General features: G+C 38.5%; 1 protein-coding gene across 1 annotated transcript in view; it reads right to left on the bottom strand.

The window, feature by feature from the left end:
• The window catches only part of RASA1 (RAS p21 protein activator 1), a 68,041-nt gene that overhangs the window by 2,987 nt on the left and 42,088 nt on the right, over positions 1–22,966 (bottom strand). The window contains exons 12-23 of the mRNA XM_040579284.1: positions 22,708–22,795; positions 19,944–20,021; positions 18,522–18,679; positions 18,151–18,227; positions 13,218–13,390; positions 12,850–13,009; positions 12,517–12,659; positions 11,582–11,697; positions 10,281–10,367; positions 7,342–7,409; positions 4,401–4,489; positions 2,699–2,776 (exon numbers count right to left, since the gene is read on the bottom strand). Coding sequence (XP_040435218.1) covers positions 2,699–2,776; positions 4,401–4,489; positions 7,342–7,409; positions 10,281–10,367; positions 11,582–11,697; positions 12,517–12,659; positions 12,850–13,009; positions 13,218–13,390; positions 18,151–18,227; positions 18,522–18,679; positions 19,944–20,021; positions 22,708–22,795 — 1,315 coding nt within the window. The remainder of the gene's footprint in view (positions 1–2,698; positions 2,777–4,400; positions 4,490–7,341; positions 7,410–10,280; positions 10,368–11,581; positions 11,698–12,516; positions 12,660–12,849; positions 13,010–13,217; positions 13,391–18,150; positions 18,228–18,521; positions 18,680–19,943; positions 20,022–22,707; positions 22,796–22,966) is intronic.

The following is a 22,966-nucleotide window of genomic DNA, read 5'->3' as shown; positions in this document are numbered from 1 at the left end:
GGAAGACGGGGAAAGGTGGGCCCTCTTCCAAAGGAAACGGGAGACCTGGTTACCCAGGACGCGGGGGAGGCTGGGGTACTCCATGAGGGTTTTTTTGCCTCAGTTTTCACTGACGAGTGCTCCAGCCGCACCGCCCAGGTCACAGAAGGCAAAGGCAGGGACTGGGAGAACAAAGAACCACCTGCTATAGGGGAAGATCAGGTCTGAGAGCATCTAAGGAACCTGAAGGGGCACAAGTCCATGGGGCCTGATGAGGTACATCTGCAGGTCCGGAGAGAAGTGGTGGATGAAGTGGCTAAGCCACTATGCGTCATATTTGAGACGCTGTGGCAATCCAGTGACGTTCCCACTGACTGGAAAGGGGGAAACACAACCCCCTTGTTAACAAGGCAAATAAGGGAGACCTGGGGAACTACAGGACAGTCAGTCTCAACTCTGTGCCCGGCAAAATCATGGAGCAGATCCTCCTGGAAACTATGCAAAGGTACATGGAAAATAGGGAGGTGACTGGTGACAGCCAGCATGGCTTCACTAAGGGCAAGTCGTGTCTGATGAATTTGGTGGCATTCTGTGATAGGGTTACAGTGTTGACATATGAGGGAAGAGCAACTGATGTCATCGACCTGGTCTCATGCAGAGCATTTGACACTGTCCCACATGACATCCTTGTCTCTGAACTGGAGAGATATGGATTTGATGGAGGGACCACTCCGTGGATAAGGAATTGGCTGGATGGTTGCACTCAAAGTGTTGTAGTCAATGGCTCAATGTCCCAACTGGAGACCGGTGACGAGTGGTGTTCCTCAGGGGCCCACACTGGGACCAGAGCTGTATAATGACTTTGTTGGCAACGTGGACAGTGAGATTTAGAGCACTCGCAGCAAGTTTGCTGATGACACCCAGCCGTGTGGTGCGGCTGACAGGCTGAAGGGAAGGGATGCTGTCCAGAGGGACCTGGGCAGGCTTGAGAGGTGGGCCCGTGCGAACCTCGTGAAGTTCAGCAAGGCCAGGTGCAAGGTCCTGCACGTGGGCGGGGCAGCCCCCAGTATCAGTACAGGCTGGGCAGAGAATGGACTGAGAGCAGATCTGTAGAGAAGGACTTGGGCTGCTGGTGGACAAAAAGCTCAGCATGACCTGGCAATGTGCACCTGCAGCCTAGAAAGCCAACTGAATCCTGGGCTGTGTCAAAAGCAGCATGACCAGCAGGTCAAGGGCTTTGGTGAGACCCCCCTGCAGTACTGCATCCAGCTGTGAGCCCCCAACAGAAGGAGGACATAGACCTGCTGGAGCGAGTCCAGAAGACATGAAGATGACCAGAGGGCTGGAGCCCCTCTCCCGTGCAGACAGGCTGAGAGTTGGGGTGGTTCAGCCTGGAGAAGAGAAGGCTCCCAGATCTTACAGTGGCCTTCAAATACTAAAAGGGAGCCTACAAGAAAGCTGGAGACTGACTATTTACAAGGGCAAGCAGTGACAGGACAAGGGGGGATGGCTGTAATCAGAAAGAGGGAGATTTAGATGAGATATCGGGAAGAAATTCTCCCCTGTGAGGGCAGTGAGACTGGCCCAGGCTGCCCAGAGCAGCTGTGGGTGCCCTGTCCCTGGCAGGGCTCAAGGCCAGGCTGGACGGGGCTGGGAGCAGCCTGGGCAGGGGGGAAGGGTCCCTGCCCGGGGCAGGGGTGTGGGAACTGAAGGGTCTTTAAGGTCCCTTCCAACCCAAACCATTCTATGATGGTTCTAAGGTAACTTTCCCCTAAATGAGGGGGAACCATCCATTAGGTGCTTTTTTCCCAGTCTAAATGAGAGAAGAGCAGCAACCAAAAATCAGCAAAATCTGTAACTATCAAGTAACTGGTCATAAACCAGTAATTCTGTCATTAGAACAGTAGATTAATCCAACAGTTATTTTCAAACCAACGGTCTTCAGAGTTCTCACACAAAATCTGTCATCTAAAGAAAACTGACATACCCTAACACATGGAAGTTGCAACTTAACCAGAAAAAGGTAACGTACGGCAACCTACCCAAATGCCACACTCAGTTTTATATCTTATCAAAATATTCTGAGATGTTTTCTAGGTCACTTTTGAGAGACCAATTCAGGAAGCTTAGCACTCTTTTTTATCTTGTTTTTTAAAATGCATTATTGGTTTAAAAATACACATATAACACAAGGACCTAATTCCTGTTTTATCAATCATACACAAAACAGTTAAAAAAAATACAGCAAATGCAGTTCACTTTCGAACTAGAATATCTTGAACGCATGCAGTGACACATTTGGCAACACCTAACACATTCAACCTGATATTTTTTAAAGAAAAAAAATAATTCAATTTCTGGTCAAAACCGTATGACAAAGTACATATAGGAATTTGTTTTAAAACATATTTTTTAATATTTGTATTTTTTGCCAAAATTTCTGATCCTCACAGCTACAAAATCTAATTGAGCTTGTCACATCTACAGAAGCACTAAATTAATGAACTGTAAGATGACATTTGATGGTTTCAATTCCATATGACAGGCCAGCAATCTGCAGTTTCTAAACATGCATTAGAAAAATTTATTCAGTTACAAGCATTTAAAATGGCATGGCAGCTGATCCATTTTTGAGCTAGTGAATAAAAGTGTAAAGAATTTTCATTTATAATGTAGCTACATAACTTCCAGCAAAGATTTTTTTTTTTTAACTGCTTACCCCAAGTTCATCCAAGAACATGATCATGCGATGTTTGTTGCTCTTGATGAATGGATTTACCCCTTCCATATACGGCTCCTAGTAATTTTTAAAAGCATTCATTAGAGCAAATCATTGTCAAGATAATTTGTCTTGACTAAACATTGTCAAGATATCTGAAGTCAACACACTGTAGTCAAACAAATGACATTGCAAAACAAGTATGTCATCTGGAGTGATTTTATTTTTTCAAGCGAATTTCTCATCTCTGCTGTGCAGCCAGTCAAAAGAGTACAGAATTTGGCGGTACTTATATTCAGAAGAATTTCAGATTCAGAAATTTTCTTATACATGCGAACTGGCATGAATTTGCATTAAGATGGAATGTCTCTCAATACCTAGCTGCAATGAACAAATGCTCTGCTTTCAAAGGCATGATCAGGAATAAGTGCCCTCATTCTTGTTACTTCATTACCGCTTACGTTCCAAGTTATGTGTGTCAAAGGACTAACTTTTATAATGCCAGGCTGAAGTCGCTTTCATTATGCTTAAGTCAACAGGTTTATTTTTCAACCGTGTTTTGGCTTGGGAACTGAGACTTTACTGAAAGCTGGGGCTTTTTAGTGCTATATGTACGCTTGATTTACAACATTAATTACATCTAACAATATGAAAGTGAGTACAAATAGGAGAAGTGCTTTGAAGTGCCCTACCACAGAAAACACCCATCTAAGGAGTAAGTAAATGCAGGGTGAAAGTAAGGGAGGGGGAAGAGTCAGAGGTTGGCAATTCTTCATTTATTTCAGTATCGGATATCTATACCACGCTGGGAATTTAGGCCTGAGTAGTCTCATGTCTGAAAGTTAATTACTATACATAGACAGAAAACGTTATGTGGAATGCATTTCACGGTTGTGTACACAAGCATACCAATTACTACTGAAAGGTGCCTCCCCTTTGACATCAAATAATCAATGGAAATGAAGAAAACAAAAAAAAGCTCCCATCATCTATTTAAGGCGGAGTATTTATCCCTCTGATTCTTTCCCATCACAGATTCCTGCTCTAGAAATTCTCATTTGTCTTTTTGATGAGTATTTCAAAAGAAGGTGTGCCCGTTTTACCATCACAGACACTTTTGTTGTGGTGGGATGGCTGCCTGCCTTTCCTCTTCCACTTCTCCCCTCTAACACAGGAAATACTGGAGTATGACTGCTGCCTTTGCTGCTGCAAACAGAGAAAAGAATGCTCCACATACTTCCACTGTTGCCTTTGGAACAAAAGCCTGCTGAGTTTGCGTTCTCATAGCATCAATGTATAGTTGCATCACACTCCGTCATACCTACTGGCATGGTCACTTGTTCATCAATTATTTGAACAGACCACTTGAATCTGTTCCTACTACCAGATTCAAAACGTTTATGGGATGTACCAAGTTGTTAACGTGAGTTTCTAAATCACTCCCTCTCAAACTATTATGGCTCCTCTTCACAATTTGACCAGACTTTATACTACTGCTCTAGTTCAGATCAACACCCTGTTCAGCTCTAAATAAGGAGGACATACAAAACTGCCTCCTTCCCAATAAGGACAAACAGGTGATGTGTCAGGCTTTGCGTGACAAAATAGCAACAGATTTTTGCATCTATTACACAGGAAGGAACACTGAAATGTACTGGAAGCATAGTTCTAGGCTGTTCTCTGTGTGTAAAATGATATTCACCTTAGCTCCAAATTCAACCAGATTTGCTAAATTCTGCACAGACTTGGCGACCAGCGTCAGTGTTCTTGCAGCAGTGGGGGAAGGAGAATCTGTCAGGAATACAAAGCAGAGTTACTGGCCGTTCCATGTGAAACTAACAGCAGTCACCTGAAAGTAACGCTCTTTGTTATTTTTTCACGGAATAAAGTATTTCTAATGTTATAACACAATCATATGTGGAAGGTGTCACTTGCTGAAGTGAAACATGTTGCTTTAGTACTGTCCACAAAACCATATTAACATGAATGTCTGATTTTCTATAGTAGTTGCATACAGAAAAAAATATGCAAAATAAAGTGATGTTAGTAAGAATTAGGTAAAGAACCTTTTTCACAAAAATGAAACAATTTTGTTGAAAGGAGGATTACTTGTTGTTAGAATAAAAAAAATATTCACCTTATAAATAAATCACAAGTTTATCTTTTTCATTATTTGTGTACACCCCCACATAAGTTGGCTCTGACAAGTTACACAAATTATACTTTGAGTTACTGGCACCAGGAAAACAGAGTAAACATTACACGCAATCATGGCTTGTATTTTCATGAAATTATAGCCACTTGCTGTAGTTAACATGACACTTAACACTTTACATTAACCACTTAGTTAAAACTTTTTCCAACAAGAGATACTACCCAGTAGCACCTTACAAAATTCTTTTTCCCTCCAGTTACACTAAACGGCCTGGTTGAAAGTCAGGTTTGAGGTCTTCCAAAATTGACATGGTCATTATATAATCTCTAAACGTTCTAGTTCTTTGTAAGAATGCTATATGCTCTTCATTGTCTACCTGCATCTTTTCTTATTCTTTCTTCCCCTCCCCCTCCCAAATCCACTGGAAAGTAAGTTGTAATTTTTCTTGCATAGCTAGAGCTATGCGACTTATGTCAGTCGTTCATTGTATCTAGTGTTTGCCTCAATACAAGCCTTTGAAGCAGCAAAGCTGGAAAACATTACTAGCTTTGGAATCTGGACTTTTGGGTTAGGAGAACTGATTAAGGAAGTTAATTGTCTTAAAAAACTTCAAGTATGCTTGAAACAAAGGATTTCACTTTTGAAACGACGAGGTGTTTTTCCATCACAGTTGTTGAGGTGGTAGGATTGCTGCTGATACTGAGGCATACCTAGACACACAGCCTTCAGAATACTTTTTTTCCCCTGTTATGCGAAGAAGGTACATTGGAAGCTTTGCTCCAAAAGGACTGCCTCATCCATTATTTTTTTTTTAACAGCTATAAAAGACCTATGTGCAGTCTGTAAGTTTACCTTACCAGTAGTCAAGAATATTAGCTGGACGTACACAAGCAGGACTTTTAACGGACATGCATTGAGGGGTTACTCAAATGCATAGGTAACTTTTTACACCTGCAGACACAGTGCAACTCATCAAAAGGTACCTAACTTGCAAATTACCTGAAGATAATAAAATCCTAAAGAATCCCTGTGTACTAGGCCATGTTTCACAAATGCTTTCTCCAAAGCACGTATGGAAGTAATTACTGGGTGAGAGAGAGGAACTTTGATACAGCCCTTCTAATTTAGTACAGCCTAAAGAGAGACAATAGAAAACATGCTACTTTGTCTTTATTAAACACTGTCTATGAATAAAGAAAAAAGCTATTCTGAATCAGATTTCTGATTTCTTCTATTTCCAAATCAGCATTTTACTTGGGGGTGTGGGGAATATCAAGAAACTGCTAGAGAGGGAAAGAGGAAGAGCAATGGCTACTGCAAACCAAGTGCCCTCTAGCTTGGGGTGATCTTTGCTGAGAAAAAAAACCCAGAAAACTAAGATGAAGTATAAAATTTGCAAATGTTTAAAACTAAGCAACTCAGATGTCCAAATATTTTAAGTTTAGTAATAGAATTTTCAGTAATTTACTTCTTTCCTTTCTTCCTCCCACAGAAGTTAACTTCAAAATGCCCACAAACAAACATTTCTAGGTGCTTAAGGCAACTGCCATGGGATAACGCCTGCCCTCACCATTAAAGCTTCACAACAGGAAAGCCCCACACCATCAGCATGTCAGATGTGGTCCCTGGTGTGGGCCACCACCCCAGTCAACCCTACGAGCTGTTTGGGAGAACGCTGATACCAGCCAGCACTGAGCCACAGGCTGGCACAGCAGCTGTGCAATCCTGCTCTTGCAATGTTCCCTGCTGCTGTTTTAGTTAACTGCTATAGACACACTCTGCCAAAAGAACAGCAAAAAACAGGGTGAGACTTCATGAGGTGACAACATTCACTTCAGCAAGCCCATGGGAACTCTTCTATATATGGCCTATATATATATATATATCTATATCTATATCAACCAAGATTGCCATCTCAGGTCTGCACAACCCACCTCTTCTAAATGCCACCCACCCTTCATCTTTAATATTCCTTATTTGAGACTGACTGTATTTAATGAGCTCAAGTCAAACCTTCTCCAATGGCTGGAAGCTAAGCGGGATGTTCAAACAAGCCACGTTTTCTAGGTGCACAAATGTATTCCAAGCTCTGCAGAAGTCTTGTTCATTTAAGAGATACCATTGAATTTCAGCCCTTAACTTTGTCATTGCATTGTATTCAGTGACATCTGAAGACCACACGCTTGCATTTTTCACACTGCTAGAATATATTCCACATTGCTAGCCTTCAACTCAAAATTTTGTTATTAAATACCACAGTGCAAGTTTTTCTGGACTTTAAAATTACATTGGAGATAACCACAACCTAGCCTTTGAGGGTGAAAAGCACACGTTGGCTGCCTTACGGAGAAGTCAGTCAAGTGATGTGGATAACATGCCTTCGGACACAGCGTTCAAAAAAATTTCCTATTTTGCTACATTACATATTACAGTAACTTCAGGCCTACTACTGTATGAAGTATGAATTCAATCTGAAGCACATAGTCACCTGAGATGATATTAAACATCCTCGGGTTCAGGATAGCAGGACAAATCAGACGAAGAAAAACAAAGCCACTGAAATGAGAAGAAGATTGTGTTTTGTTCAATAAAATTAGAGAATTGGTGTAAAACTGTGTAGTCTTTAAGGATTCAAGTTAGTGTGGAATCTTTTTGAGACAGACATGAACCAACCAGCCTGCACTCTGTGAGTGTGGTAACAACTTCAGAATATCATTCTGTGATCCTCAACTATGATAAAAGCTGAAAGAATAGGCATCTTGATTTCCCAGTTAAGGCGTACTGTTGAAACCATTTCGGAAGAACTTAATTGTAAAGTCACACCGAAGCCAATCTCAGACCACACTGGCCTCAAAAAGGAGCTGCCCCGGGTCTCTGACCTTCCAAATTTTTTTTTCCATTGCCTGCTACTGCAAGACACCCATCCTGTAGCCACCTGTTTCCCCCAAACAATATAAGGAGCATAGGAGCAGGTGGGAAAGGCAACTTCTTTTTTGGCAGCAACACAGGCTTAGTTCAGCTTAAGCTGATCCATATCCTTATGACAGTACGCTGCAGTAGGATAGTAGTAAGGGATCTGCTACCTTCCTCCATGACATAATTGCTGACATCTAGAAAGCTGGAAAAAGCACTCTGCTTTGACTGCAGAACTAGGAACTCATTCAACAGAAACCCAGAATAGTCTTTAGTAGCATGAGAAAAATCTAACTTTCTGTTAATAGCAGAAGTAAGAAACATCCACCTCAAGTTAACCTCAATTCCAGCTAATTGCTGTACAATGAGGTGACATATGGACCAACTAAAGTAATCTAAATCATCTTTATTTTTGTTCAGAGTGCTTCGATACAACCAGCAGACTGGTTTTTGTGACAGCAATACCAAAGCCTGACCACTTATCAAAAGGAAGAGGCCATTACCTCTTGTGTTGTTAATAATATATATTATTGGTTTTATATATATAAAAAATACATATATATTTACACGAGTTGATAAGTACACAGTGATGGTAATGTCTATATTACTCCAAAATGACATTCACAGTAGTGAGATTAACATACCTTTCATATGTCCAAGACACCTAATATATACTGGTTTAGATATTTATTACTTCTCCAATAACCATGAATTATTGGATGGCATGACAACACTTCTTGGACATACGTGAGGCTAAAATATTTTCTATGGTGTGAATTTAAAAGTATGAGGAAGTAGCTAATTTTGAAATCATGGCATATACACCAATTCCTCCTGTAAAGCGCCCGAAGATGAAGGACAATTAGGTATTAATCTAGCATGGCCTTTGCTGATATAGAAGATCTGGTGCTTCTTATCCTGGTCAAGCCACCTAAATTAAGAATGAGTCTGTCTCCGTGGGGGTTTTACAACCAGAGAGAAATGGCAGCACGTTCTGACTGATACAGTAGGGAAGATATCAGGCATCTAAAACCCTGCCATCTGCCTCTGAATATTTAATCACTCTTGGGCATTAAAAACTGCAAAAAAAAGATAACAATCATCACTGAAGGCTGTGAAGCTCTGTGCTTCGGAAAGAAATCACTACTAGCCACAGGTGAAGACTAACATCACAAGGCATCCAATATTCACAGCATCCAGTGGGGACTTCTGGAAAAGCCTGGATGCAAGCTGTGTCCACTAAGGAAAGCCACACAGTTCTCTCTGGAGCTGGGGAGGAACAGAAAGAGATGCGGTATTCACTGCTGAGCTCTACAGCCTTCCCGTGGTGTATAGCCCCTCTAGCGAGAGGGGCTCCGCAGCAAGCACAGCCTCCATTCGCAGGCAATGCCCCTGCATGGTACCGAGGATGACATAAGGCTCTGGTGTCACAATGACAAACACAAGCCGAAGACAAATCCTCCTCCGAAAGACTCCCTCCGTGGGAGATTAACCCCAGGAGATCATGACTACCAGGCATCATAAAAAAAGGAAACGTGGCCACATCTTTGTCACAGATTTTTTGTCTGGCCCACTCTGGCAATGGGCAGTGTTACAGGAAGAACTCGTGCACTGTGTTGGTTTAGGAACGTTCACTGGTGTTTTTGTGGCTGGTGCAAGTTCAGAGGAGCCAGTTTCAGTAACCTCCTGCAACATTTTTAGAAAAGCTCCAAAATGTTTTGACATGACTGGGCTGGAGCAGAGAAATGAAACACAACAGGGACAACACAGAATTATGCGTTTTTGGAAACCAACACAGTGTTGATTCAGAATGATCAGAACCAGCAGCCCAGTACCAGTGACCAGGATGCCTTCTCACCGGCAGCCAAGGAGTTTCTGGTTCATCAGTTTCTGGTGCAGAGAACTACATATCCCAATGCAGCCAGCACCTCAGTGAAACCTAACAGTCCAATTGTCTTTATGAAGAGGCATTAGACTCCTTACCATGTTGGGTCTGCATTTTAAAGGGCATCTTAAACCATGTAAGATTTCTCCAGCAATTGACACACTCACATAAGAGTCCCCTGATAAGGCACAGTCCTCCCAGTTGGCGTATGACAGGGAACATGATCTTCAGAGGTCAGTGCTCTCTACAGGTACCACAAGGGCAACTATTGCTTTGAGAGAAGTTTTGCTTTCCCAGCATGAAAAAGGAAATTGCTGTTTCAAACTAGTTTGTAAAACTTGACAAAATGCAAGTAAATTCGAAGTCAAAACTATTAAGTACAGCTATACTGACCTCTATACTACACCATCTTATTCTGGGCAAGGCTCTAAGCACATGATGAAGAATCTAGCAGGCTCATAATCCTTAACTGGGATATCATGCCTCAGCATTGTAAATACCTTAAATACTGCAGTAACCTATGTAAATTCTATACAGTTTTGTCACTGGAAGAAACATAAACACACTGAAGTGAGTCTTTAACAAGACTTGAAAAGACTATTTTCAGAGTAAAGTGACGAGTAACTTACCTAACAACTCTGGTTCTCATGGTGGTATTAGCTGGCCACTTGTTTTGAACAGACTTCTGTAGGCACCCATAAATATACCTCAATGTCCTGCAAAAATAATGGCTAATTACTCATTCTCTTAAACTTACAGAATCAAAAAGTCAGAAAGGATTTAGAAGAACCTCCTACTTGATACAGAATTATTATAAATTCTACATTTATAATTTAGACATAAGCTTTAAATTAGCTTTAACTAAGAGTTAATTTGTAAGTTAATAGAAAGTAAATTTCTAAACTTCTATTAAAAAGTAAATTTATATGTGGCAAGGAAACACATTCACTAATGCACAATTCCATATGCAATGTAGTGATTATTCAGATGTGCATTAAGTGTTTTATAGCTCTTTAAGTAGTATTTCCTTTTTTTAAAAAAAGGCAATTTTGATGGTTTGATTTTATTATTTATTGTTTAGTTAAGAGGAGAAAAATAACTATTCTTTCCATATATGAGGGTTAGGTGTTTAAAAGTTAAGCAACCCACCAATAGTCCTCTCCCGTTAAAAAATGGGAGAATTATGGTGCATTTCAAAAAACGTTGAGAGCTGCATCATATATTTAAAAGGAGTGCAACTTTTAAAGCTAACCTTACCAGCACTAACACAAAAAACATTTGTGTACTCTGCCATCTCAAAATTGAGGATATTTTATAATTAAAAAAACTAATGATACAGTGAAAAAAATCTGTTAGTACTATGCGGTTTTTATTAGATGGTTTCAAATCTGAGCTATGAAAGTAAGTTGTTATAGCAATTAAAAAAGGGGGAAAAAATATAACTGCTACATTTTCCTAGCAGACAGAAGCAATCATAGCACAGTGTCATTCTACTCCTACCCTCCTGTATTTTTAATATGCTGTTAATAATTCCACCCCTTTCTCAGAGAAGGAGGACTGGAAAGAATTTGTAACAAACTGAAACATATAAAATTGCCTGCTAACTAATACTGCCTTCTACCCTTTTGCGGAAATATAAGCTTGGTTATTTTTATTATTCTTCTTTCCCTGAGCTCTTGGGTCTAGTAACTTCTTCAAAGAAAGGCACGTGGGCTAGCCAGAGACTTTTGCAAAAAGCACTATTAATTCCTAAAAAGTGGGTTTTTTTTCCCATCTATATTCCTCTGTATATGCATACAGCAACCGTAATACCCTAAATTATAACTGATTAGCCGAAGATGAACCAATAAGAACATCATTTTAAGGCGACAGGTCATTCATACAAATAGGAGTTTCAAATACAAGTCTGAACAGAGAAGTGCAAACTTACGGAGGCAGTATCTCTGCAGCCATGAATATTTTCTCCACCAATTCTGAAAGTATACTGAGTAGATGCGCCAAATTAGTGTTTACATCTTCATTTTTTTCTAACTTTGAGGGATTTAACTACAACAAAAAGAGAAAAACATTAGGCTTCTCTTCCTAACTAGAACTAGATACATAAATTCATAATACTACACAGCAAATACTACTGCAGAGTAAATTAAATATTGTGCTGCTGTACAAGTATATTCTACAACTCACAAGCCTGTTTCAATGGCAAGTGAGGAAAAGTGAAGAAGCAACTGTTTTAAGTTCTAATAGGCTTGGCTTTTAACAGCTCAGATATTTACCACTATCCCATCTGCATGACCTTTTTGTCTCTCTCAATCCAAATTTCTGAGGACTCCCTATACTTTGCGCAGTTAAAATGAAAGAAAGAAGTTAGGAGGGTAATTTTAGAAACAGTTTCAGGATCAATAGCAATCGTTTAATATAAGGAATTTTTAAATTCAAACTGAAGTTCAGACATTGACCTCTATGGTATCTTGAGTTTACTAGAATTTACTGGTAAAAAAGCTAGTAAAAAAAAAAAAAAAAACCAGTAAAAAACCCCAGCCACTAGAGTTTACTTACTTAGGCTAGGACATGCAGTAACTCCTAAAGCACAGCCTACAATTGCTGAACAATAAATAGATAATTTAAAGAAATTTTAAATAAAAAACTTTAGAAGATCTAATATTAACATTGTTCAAAGCCAGAATAACAATAAAAAAAACCCTCAATCAATTCAGTTCCTGTATTCCTTATATAAATTAATTTTAGTTCCGAGAGATTAATAAATACCTCTGAAGCAATTATTTCAGGCAAACATAAAACATACCAACCAGCAGGTAATTGTGTCAACAAACCAAAATGTTTAAAAACATAGTTCAAGGTTATCACCTCACAGGACTGCTTGCTCTCCATTATTTTTAATATAGAGTCTTTCAGTGCATGGTGAACAAAACTTGTTGCTGTGGCTTTCATATACTGCTCCATAAGTGTACTTGCTAAAGTGGTGGCACGAAACAAAGTAGTAGCTTCATCTGAAAAAAAACCAGACAGTAAATTGAAAAGCTGAGAAAAGGAGACAACAAAAAGTGAAGAAAAATGTGCTATATTTACACTTTGATATATGTTGTACCTAAAGGAGGACAAAACCAAAGAGGGTGCTGGAGCCCCTTCCCCCCACTTGCCCAGAGTTCCAGTAAACTTTAGTGTATTTTAGCGCAGTACCTTCCATGCTTATCTCCCTGTCATTTAGTGTTCGTAACAACAAGGACTCAAGCTTCTCATGAAGAAAGATCTTCAATAAAATACCAGCCAACAGTGTTCTATCCTGTCCACAAACATGTGATAAGGCATAGACCACATGAAGTTCTTTCTGAAGTATAAGCTGAAAGAAACAGAATTTTGAAATATTCAGAAGCTTCTCCTAACACATAAAAGCTCTGGAAAAACTGCTATCATACATCTGTAGTGATATGTGGACATCATTATAAATATTGCTTAACGATGTCAACCAGTGTTACTGAGATCTACCTCAAACAACCAACAAAACTAGTTTTAACAGATATATCAAGGCAAGTTAAACAACGTCATACCTCTTTAAACTCACTGTACTCCTCTTCTGGCATGATCTTCTCCATAGAATATCGTGCTCGAACACGCAAAGATCCTGGCTCAATACCCTTTAATGGTACATGGGAACTGAGCTGAAACCACTCATCTGTTGCATGTCCTTTTTGTAATCGGCTTAATTGGCAACGCATAAACACTTAAGGAAAAAAAGAGCATTGTTCAAGTACGTTATCTCCAGAAAAACAGTGCTACTATTGAATAAAAAGCATTATTTTTGGCACACGTCATCTCGTTTCAGCGAAAGAGTATTAATAAGAATAACCAAGGGTTCTGCTATCAATGTATTGACAGATGCTCTGTTCAATGGTTTAACAAACTCCGTAAACCGAAGAAATATAAAGCATTCTGTAAAGAACGCATATATACACATACAAAAATGCCACATGGATATTGACACAGTTTTCTTTGTAACACCCAAGCAGCGAGTAAAAAAGTGCTCCTCTGCAAATCCATGTAGCAGTCAGAGACTAGAAACAGATTAAGTGTTCAGAATTCACTGTCTTCTTTCCAGCCTTGGGCTGATAGCACCATCAGCATGCTCCTTGCCCACTTCGTTACTTCTTAATATTTATTATTACAGTGTTGCTATACTGCCAGATGTATTTATTTTATGCTGACTTCCAGGTTAAGGCTGTAACAGTTTATACACATTATGTAAAAATATATTTCCAAGCAACTTGCTGCCTAGATAATGATGAAAGTCAGCTCAAGGATGGCCAGATCATTAATTCACCTTTCAGTGGCGTGGGCACCTTGAAATTGTCAAGCAGCAACCCGGGCTGCAGCTGAAGCCTGGCCCAGCAGCTGTGCAGCAAGCTGCAGCAGTGGGAGCACAGGCCCATCTGCAGCAGGTGGACACACTCCTGAACAGAGTTATTTCACCTAGAAATGGCCCAGGCACTTGCAGACACAACACTGTGGCTGTGAAGCACCCACCGTGCTCCAAGAGGGGTCCATGGTTGCAGTTTCACATTTACTCTGCCAGTTGGGATCTTTCAAACAAACACACTCCTTCCATGCCTCTCAGTGACATCTGCTTTTAAGTTCCTCATATTAAAAAACACCCCAAACACACCAAAAGCAAGGGGTTTGGGTTTGGTTTTTTGGTGTTTTTGGTAGTTTTCTCCACATTTCTGCAAATATGCACATACAGCATACTGCTTTGCATAAACTGTCAACAGTTCCAGTAGACTTCCCATTGCCCCAGTGTTGCGACACAGAGCAGAATATCATTTGATACTGGAATAGAAAAGCATCACATTTATAATGCTCACTTCAGGACATTTCTGTTGCCTATTTCATATTCTTTGGGGCTGATAAACTGCTATAAGCCAATGCATTCAAATAGTCATGTAGTGTCAATAACAACTCATTACCACCTGCTACTTATCATCAGTGTGGACGGGAATATGTCTTCAGACCAGGTAATCAATTGACCTTCCCAGGATATTTCTCCCCAGCATTAAAGCTCCTGTACCCACAACTAAGCAATGTGTTTTTCTTATTTTGCTTGCACATGTAAGGCACCTTTATCTTAAGGAGAGAACTCATGAATGAAATTTAGAATCAAGAATAAACTGATGATTTAATTTTTCCTTGTGTTTATAGTAGCACTTGATAGCTACAGTAAAAATACTGTAACCTTACTTTGTTTTAAAAAAAAAAATCAGAACAGAAATATCTGTACAAGGACTGCAGAACAGTTGCTACCATAATTTATATTCAATAACTTCAAAGGAACAATATTTTTTTCCATTTAGCAGGTTACACTGAATTAGTAGCTACCTCCAGTAAGAGACCACTATAGTCGAAAAATACAGGATATTTACATTTTGCAATCTAGCACATTTTGAAAGAAAAATAAACATACAGAAACTAATCAAAACAATAGTTGCTTCTCTCTAGACACAGGTAAGAATTCTCTTGACAATGACCTTGATCCAGAAAGAATCACAGTATTTTACATGATGAACACTAGCATACAAAATGTCAGACAGAGCTTTCTTAATGGTTTATTTGCTAAGGAAACTTTGTGCATAATCAAGATTATATTTTGACTGTTAGTAATTATAATATGGGAATCAAAGTGAAAAATGGTTCAAACTTAGCTTTGCTCCAGTTCTCAGACCGGAGATGAACCTGAATTTACTATGAAGCCTTTGTGTAACCCCGACAGAACAAAAGAGAGCCATCAAAAAAACCCTAATCAAATTGTTTAAGAATACAAGATATTTTAAATCTTGAGAAGGAAATTGTTAAATACATGGACATACGAAATCCTGCCTTTTGCAGCCCCAAGTCACTGCCATGTTAGTACAACCCATCCTCCTATAATAACAGCTATCAGTTCCAAAACCCAGGCCTTGGCACTACTGCAAATAACTGTGCCTGAAAGGAACGACATCGGCTATTACTTTGCCATGTGCACCTGCCTGTATGAGGTGGCCGCCTCCATTATAAAAATGCTTCTTTTTTTAATATGAACTAATTTGAAATTGACCGACTATCATGGTGCAAAACCAAACCACAACTTCCACTCCAGTTCAACATTGTGTGGGGTATTGTCCCACAAGATTTACTAATTCAACTGTCTAAACACACCTAAGCATCCCAGTCTGCAGTAGCAGCAGGTGAAGTCTACTAATACATTCCAGGGCTTTATTTTTATCAAGCCATTTTATATGTATTTATTTGAATAAAACCTTATGCAATTCATAGTTGGAGAAACAAAAATCTAAACAGAATTGACAGTAAACTGTTTAGCATAATTTCCACTATTGGAAATAGTTCGTAAAAACAACAATACTAAAATGATTATGGAATACTCATAATAGGCAAAGTTCAAAGCCAAGGACTTGAAAAGTCAGTATATATTTTAAAATACTGGAAAAACAGCCTTCATGCTGATATTGTTTTGGTATTTAACCAGTGCTATGATGAAAGAGATAAAGCAGTGAGACCAATAACAGAGTTTTGGGCTTCAATCTGCACTACATAGCAGGAAAAGCAAGCAGAAAAGCTGACTTAACCCAACAGGGAAGATGAGTAATTCCAGCTTCACCTGACTCCCACTCCACAGCAGTCCACATTTAACAGCTGTGGCTGAAAAGGAGGATGTCCAGGAAAGGAACCAATCCTCTTCTGAAGAATTCAAAAGGTATTGAGGTGATGCAGCACATAGGTATCCCTGCACTTCATACATTTCATAGGGCTGGGGCTGTGAGACATGTGTTCATTCACCTTGACTTAGTCTAACCCTTATCCCAAAATGAAAGGACTGTTGGCTTATGCCGTAAGAGTGTACCTAATTGCAATCAAGAAACTCAGCCAGTCCCGCTCCTGACCTAGAAAAGGAAACCTTATGTCACCTCCTATCAGCTGGATGCATCTAGAGACAACACAACCTCCTTAAGCTGGACAGAGCGGAAGGAACTACAAAAACATTTTAAAAGAAGTTACTGAAGTACCTCATTCAAGAATTACCCTTTTAAAGATTCTTTTACTAACTAGAGCTTTGGTGTAGGATAGATAATGAGCTTTCCACATCAAGTGAATAAAAAGTGCAAGAACATGGTCACAACTGCAGTTAGAGCCTTCTTGTCTGTCAGAGGGAATGTATTGGGTTTTGCTCCCGCTACATAGGAAGTTTTCTAGTCAGAGGAAGGAGAAACAGGCTTGAAACTGATTTAGGTTCTGCAAGCGCATTCAAAATCAGTAGTAATTCCTCTACTTTGGTCAAAGTTTCCCTACCGATAAAAAAAATACGGAAAATCAAGAAATTAGCACTGAGGTATAACATAACAGGCCAGTAACACAATCTATGTAAACTGAAAACAACTGCAATAGATTCTAACTACTCTGACAGGCTTTGGAACAGTCAGCTCTAAACACAATGGAAAAGAAAAAAAAACTTTGAATAAATTTGAAGGGGGCAGGGACAGTATCCTGCCCTGCAGGCAGCAAAGAGGTGGCAGAGGGCTGAAGTTGCTCCAGAACAAGTAACAGTGGGAAACAAGATGCCTTAAATATAAGGAAAAAAAACAAAACTAAAAACACACTGTGTGGGAAGAGAACTAAATTAACAAACAGTAATAAAAAAATAATTTCAAGTTTTTTAAGTTTTTCTAAAAGCTATATTCTTCAAACCCTTTCTTTTCTAGAAAGCTGATAGATTTTACCAGCTTCTTGTTCATTTGCTGGAACAGAAACAAAACCACAGTTGAAGAAGCAGCTGTCTGGGTAACACGAGGAAAACAAATTCTTAAGAACTTCTGTAAAAGGCAGAAGAAACTATGGATCCTTTCCCATTCAAGGTGATACTGAGGTAACTTCAAGTTAAAGCCCAAGAGTGGTACAAGGAAAACAGAAAGATGAGATAAAACAGAAAGAAAACAAGGCAAATTTTGTCCAAAGACCTCCCAAGATTTATTTCTTTTTAATTATTTCCTTTAAATAATTAAAGTACTACACCTTTCATCTTTCTCACTCAAAGCAACAAAAAACCTGAACAGCAATTCCATGCAATCAGACTTAAAACTCTGTGGAACTTAGTATTTTATAGAGCAGACTAATAATGACAGCTTCTCTTTCCTCCTGTTTTTTGGTAAGCACAGTCATAGTAGAATACAACGGCTATTCTAGAGCAGAGCTAAAAAAGCCATCAGATACAAAAGACTGGATTACTGTGCAATTTATCAGTAATAAATATGCAGGTTCTCATTGTAAAAACATTAATGGAAAGCCAGTACCAGACATCCAAAACACACAAACACAGCATTATGGTGAGCATAAACCCAGACTTAATTCTCTTGTGATACGGTTTGACAAGAGTAATGAAAACCACACAAAGTATCCACTGCTGCAACATACAAGTACCTTTTACAGAAAAATACTTACATATATCTGGATCTTTACTTTTCTTTGTTTTGTTACTAAGACTTATCTCAAATCTATTAATATCAGATGAAAGATCACTAGGAGAAAAGACAGAAAGCCTCAGTTAATACTATATTTGTCTGGCATTTAAGCTTCTTCTAAAATCATATCAATCCCGCGTTCCCATCATCAGCCAAAGACACATTAACAAAGATACTTAGGTGTCTACAAAATATTCTGCCCATGCACAATTTGGCTGAAAAGTTGCTGCTGTATAAACACACATACTGTATTTTTAAAAAGCATATGCAAAACAGTACACAGTGTTAAGAATCTTGAATGCAATGCAACTTAGCAGTGAAATTCAGTAACTCAAGAAGATTAAGACTTACTCAAAGACAAACTCTTCTGACCACACAGGGTTCTGCCCTTCCCTGATGTGTGTTTTTGCTACCTGGACACTGTTCAGGTAGATGTTACAATACGGATTAGTAAAATGTTTTACTGGGAGTGTATGAGCTTCTTCTACATGCAAAATAAGACTGCTGACCTAAAAAAAAAAAAATACACAAAATTTACTTTTTGTTGCTAAAATAGAAATACAAAACACACAAATGAATTAATTTTTATTCTCAGTGCAGAGGCTTAATGTTAATATATGAACACTGAGTAAAACTAAAATTTCCTAGTAAGGAGAGCAAGGAACAGAAGTAATGCAACAACATTTTAAGAGGCACTAGTGACAGAGTAACTCAATTACTGAAAGCAAATGCCCCATGTTTTTAAGGCATCTTGTCATCTTTTAAAATTATCTTTGAGGCATTAGAATTTGCAAATACTAACTTTTCTACACACAGAAAATTTTACTGATATCTAAGACTGGCACCTCGAATAAAAGGTTTTTAACAATTCCAAATACAATGGCATATTTGGTACCTTACTAACAGATTAAGTAAAATTCCCCTGTGCAACACATTATAGTCTATTTTTTTATGCAGATGAGCATTTTCTTTGCATTCTGAAGTAAAAAATTATTTCAGATCACCACTTTTTCCTTTGCTTTTGCAGCTTGAAGCTCCCAATTCCACCTGCCACTTTATTTGTGAATGCACCTAATTTAGTTCATTTATTTAGAAGTATCGAAACATCTTTAATGCTTGCTACAGAACAACTGTGCCCTGAAAAACATTAATTCCAATTAATTCCCTTTTCACCTGTCTGTTAAAACAATATGTTCTTAACATTCAAAAAGAACAGGAATTCTTGAAGTATTTCCCTTATTCTCCAATCATTACAGACTTAGTCATTTATGACTATCTATCCTCTACCTATGAGGAAATTCTGGCAAACACAGCACTTTCAACGGGCCAAGCAAAATTAAGCCACAAGCATGGTTCAGCATGTATTTGTTACTGAAAATGAGTATTAGTTGAATGAGTATTTTGTTTACACGTCATTTAAGTTTGTCAAATTTTTAAAGCTTCCTGTATGTCCTAAGTTTTAAAAAGCTAAGACAATCCAAATGCTGACTTCTTTACAACTTCACTCAAATGCAGTCAGAAAATAATACCTCGCAAAGCGCAAGCAGATTGCCTAAAGCCATTCTGGGTTTTATATATGTAGATGATACAACAAAGTGTGAGTCATTCTGGTTGGTTTTGCAAGGATACTGCATAACTCCAAAACGGAGAGTAAGTATATGCAGGATTTACTGCTGTTGAAAGGCGAATTCTAAGATTTATCAGTATCGTTTTGCAACGAGTAGACAAAAAACTCCTCCATGTGCACCACCAACCCCATAATATCAGCTTCACCTGACGCAGACGTTTATTTGATGTTCCTGGACTGGTTTTTCTTAAACTGCAAAACATCTGCAGAGCTTTCATCCAGTCCTAAGAGAGAAGGACACACAACAGTGTAACAATACAAGGTCAGATACAGCATCTTTCAGTGGAAGAGACATATCTAAAAAAGAGTATCTGAAGTTTTCACTCTACCTTGGCAAAACTTAAGTTTTCTGTAATTCCAAAGTATGCAAGTTTGAATATTAAAGCAAAGTTCTTACTTTACTGTGCAAAAACCTAATAAAGGATTTACAAATCTGGATAATTTTCTCCTTTAGAAACAACAAGCATTACTAATGGATATGCAGTGTGACCTTTACCAATTTTCCAGTCTAGTAATATTACATGAAATTACAAATGGTATATAAAACGAAGCAAAACTTGTTTGCTTCTGACAAAATTGCAGTTTACAAGCCAAACTGTTGTGATGATTCTCTCCAGTACTTCTGCACCACAGTCACAATATTATGCACACCTCAAACAAAAACTAAAACATAAACAGAGAAATACAGCATATATCCGACACTCCCCACTTCGTCTGCTCACAAATGCATACGGCAGAGTGGATGGATAGATTCCATTATTATCAAGGAAACAAGCAGGTTATCTAACACCAAAGTGACTGTAGAACCTTGTGTGTATTTTTTTAAAAAACAAATATGCTGCTAAGAGGCCAACTCCCCAGGCCACTTCTGAAAAAGTCACTGAAGCATGAGACAGTTGCTAACAGGAACTTTGCAAAGGGCCTTTGCGAGGCGTAAGACATGTTATAGCCGCATGCTCTAGTTTTTGTCTCCCAACCACTGAATTTTGTGTAGCTCTTGCAAAGCGCAAAATTCAGGTTTTGACCAACAGTCTTCTTATATCTGTATCTCAAAGATCTGTTATTATTCTCAAAATAAAGTTTAACAATGTCATTAGAAAAACCACAACACTGTTTCCATCTTACCCTTCACAGTATCCTCCACATTTAAAAATTACAGGAACAGGTACTGCAGCTATTTTCAGCTAGAGTACTTTGCAGCTCGGGTTTCAGTTTTCAAAACCTTCCACAGAAGGAAAAGCTTTCAACTATGCATCACTAAGTTTCAACAGCTTGTTTCCTTATTCTCAGGAGTAGCTATCAAAGAAACAAATGCCTCCTAAACACTCTAACAAAAATATTTCCTGGATGCTAAATACGCCTCTATACTCATAGCAGGAAAACCTTTCCCCTTAAATGCCAGAGCTTACAGCAGCAAGAATGAGCAATGTGTCACAGTAAGCACAGTGACACAAGCACGTAAGGCTACATTTTATATTTGCTTTTGTTTGGTACAAACCATAAAGACAACAGCAGGATGGCGCTGCTTTGGTATTTATGTACCACGTTATAAGAGGGTATTCATATAAAAAGAAAATTATTATTTTACGAAATGTAACAGAGTAAAGAAAGCGGAACTTTCTCAAAAGAGAAATATCTATAAACTTTCCTGGGCCAAAACCATACTCAAAAAAAAAAAAAAAAAAAAAAACAAAAAAAACCCCAAAACCCCAAAACCAACAAAACCAATCACCCTGTATTCTGTATAAACACAGTGAACAGCCTGTTAAGCAGATCAAAACCAAAAGCAGATTATACCAAATGTTCAGGGAACAAGCCAGGATATTGTCTTCTACACACTCTTAATTCTTTTAATTTGTAGAACACAAAAGACATTGCAGATGTGACAAAAATTAATGTACAGGAAGTAGTAAATGTGGAAATTAACATATAATTCTCAATTACTATTCAGCACACTGCTTCTCAAAGGCGGTACATTAAAAGTTGTGTGACAAATGCTACTACATCACTCTGATATCATCTCAGCAACTCTAATAAATCTGTATTAATTTAACAGGAAAATCTGTGGTTTCCTTTACATACAGCACAAACAGAATACCAAATTTATACAGCCTTCATGCTCTGGTGAATAGCAGTCTGTTATGAGTGCTCTAAACAGCTTTAATTCCATTCAAATGAAATCAAATGCAAAACTTCTGATACAACTGGTATATCTCAGAGCTGTGGACTTCCAGAGCTGTAAACTTAATAAATAAGGACATTTTTTATATGATATGCTCTCCTGCCAGTGAATGAATTTCAGAGTTTAGGCTCCTCTCCTACCATTCTCAATCAGCAAACATAACCACTAGAGATCTAGTAACTAAAGGGTACCAACTAAAAAGAGAAAACCTTACTTTTCATGTACGATCAGAGCACAAGACTATGAACAACCACAAATTTATGGACAGTACAAATAACTGCAAAAGGCAGTTCAATACATTTTGGTCACTGGGCACACACACGTGCATTAGCATCTTCGTTCATACCAGGAATATGCCTTTAAAGGAAAACTCCCACTTACCATGCTCTGGTTTATAACATGGAAAAGTCCTGGAGAGTAAATTATTCTTCTGAATTGAACTAGGTCAAAAAAAAAAAAAAAAGTTCTCCAGAAACATATAATGTAAAATAATAGATGTTCAGTCCATGGGACCTGCCTGGAACTCGTCCAAAGAACATCCAAGTGCAGTTAACACAGGATCTGCGTTCCCCTTAGAGATCTGCTACTACTTCATTATAACACCTACTAATGTAGAGATAGCCACTATTTGTGACACACTTGCTTCCCGTTTCAGAAGGGTAGTATCATTAAACATCACAAGACAAGAAACTACTTCTTACATTATATTTACTAACAAAAGCTCTCACCTGTGCTTGTTCTGGAGTTTCGCCTGCAAAGTAAAAGATGTAATGCTCTTCACTAAAGTGCTGAACTACTATCTGAAAACAGTTTGGCCTTAAAAATAAACAAAACAGAAAACGTCAGTTTAATTAACCTTTGTAATATTAACGGACACCTTCACTCATTGATCTGTGCCAAAACAAAGTTTACACTGGACTTGCATTTCTGCTGTTTGTCTTTCACGAGCATTGAACATTGCATCAATTTTTGTTTGTATACATGTAG

The sequence above is a fragment of the Falco naumanni genome, chromosome Z (assembly GCF_017639655.2).
Source record: "Falco naumanni isolate bFalNau1 chromosome Z, bFalNau1.pat, whole genome shotgun sequence".
Taxonomy (NCBI): Eukaryota; Metazoa; Chordata; class Aves; order Falconiformes; family Falconidae; genus Falco; species Falco naumanni.
The sequence above is the reverse complement of the archived record's forward strand: the minus strand, read 5'-3'. Positions and strand labels throughout refer to the sequence as shown.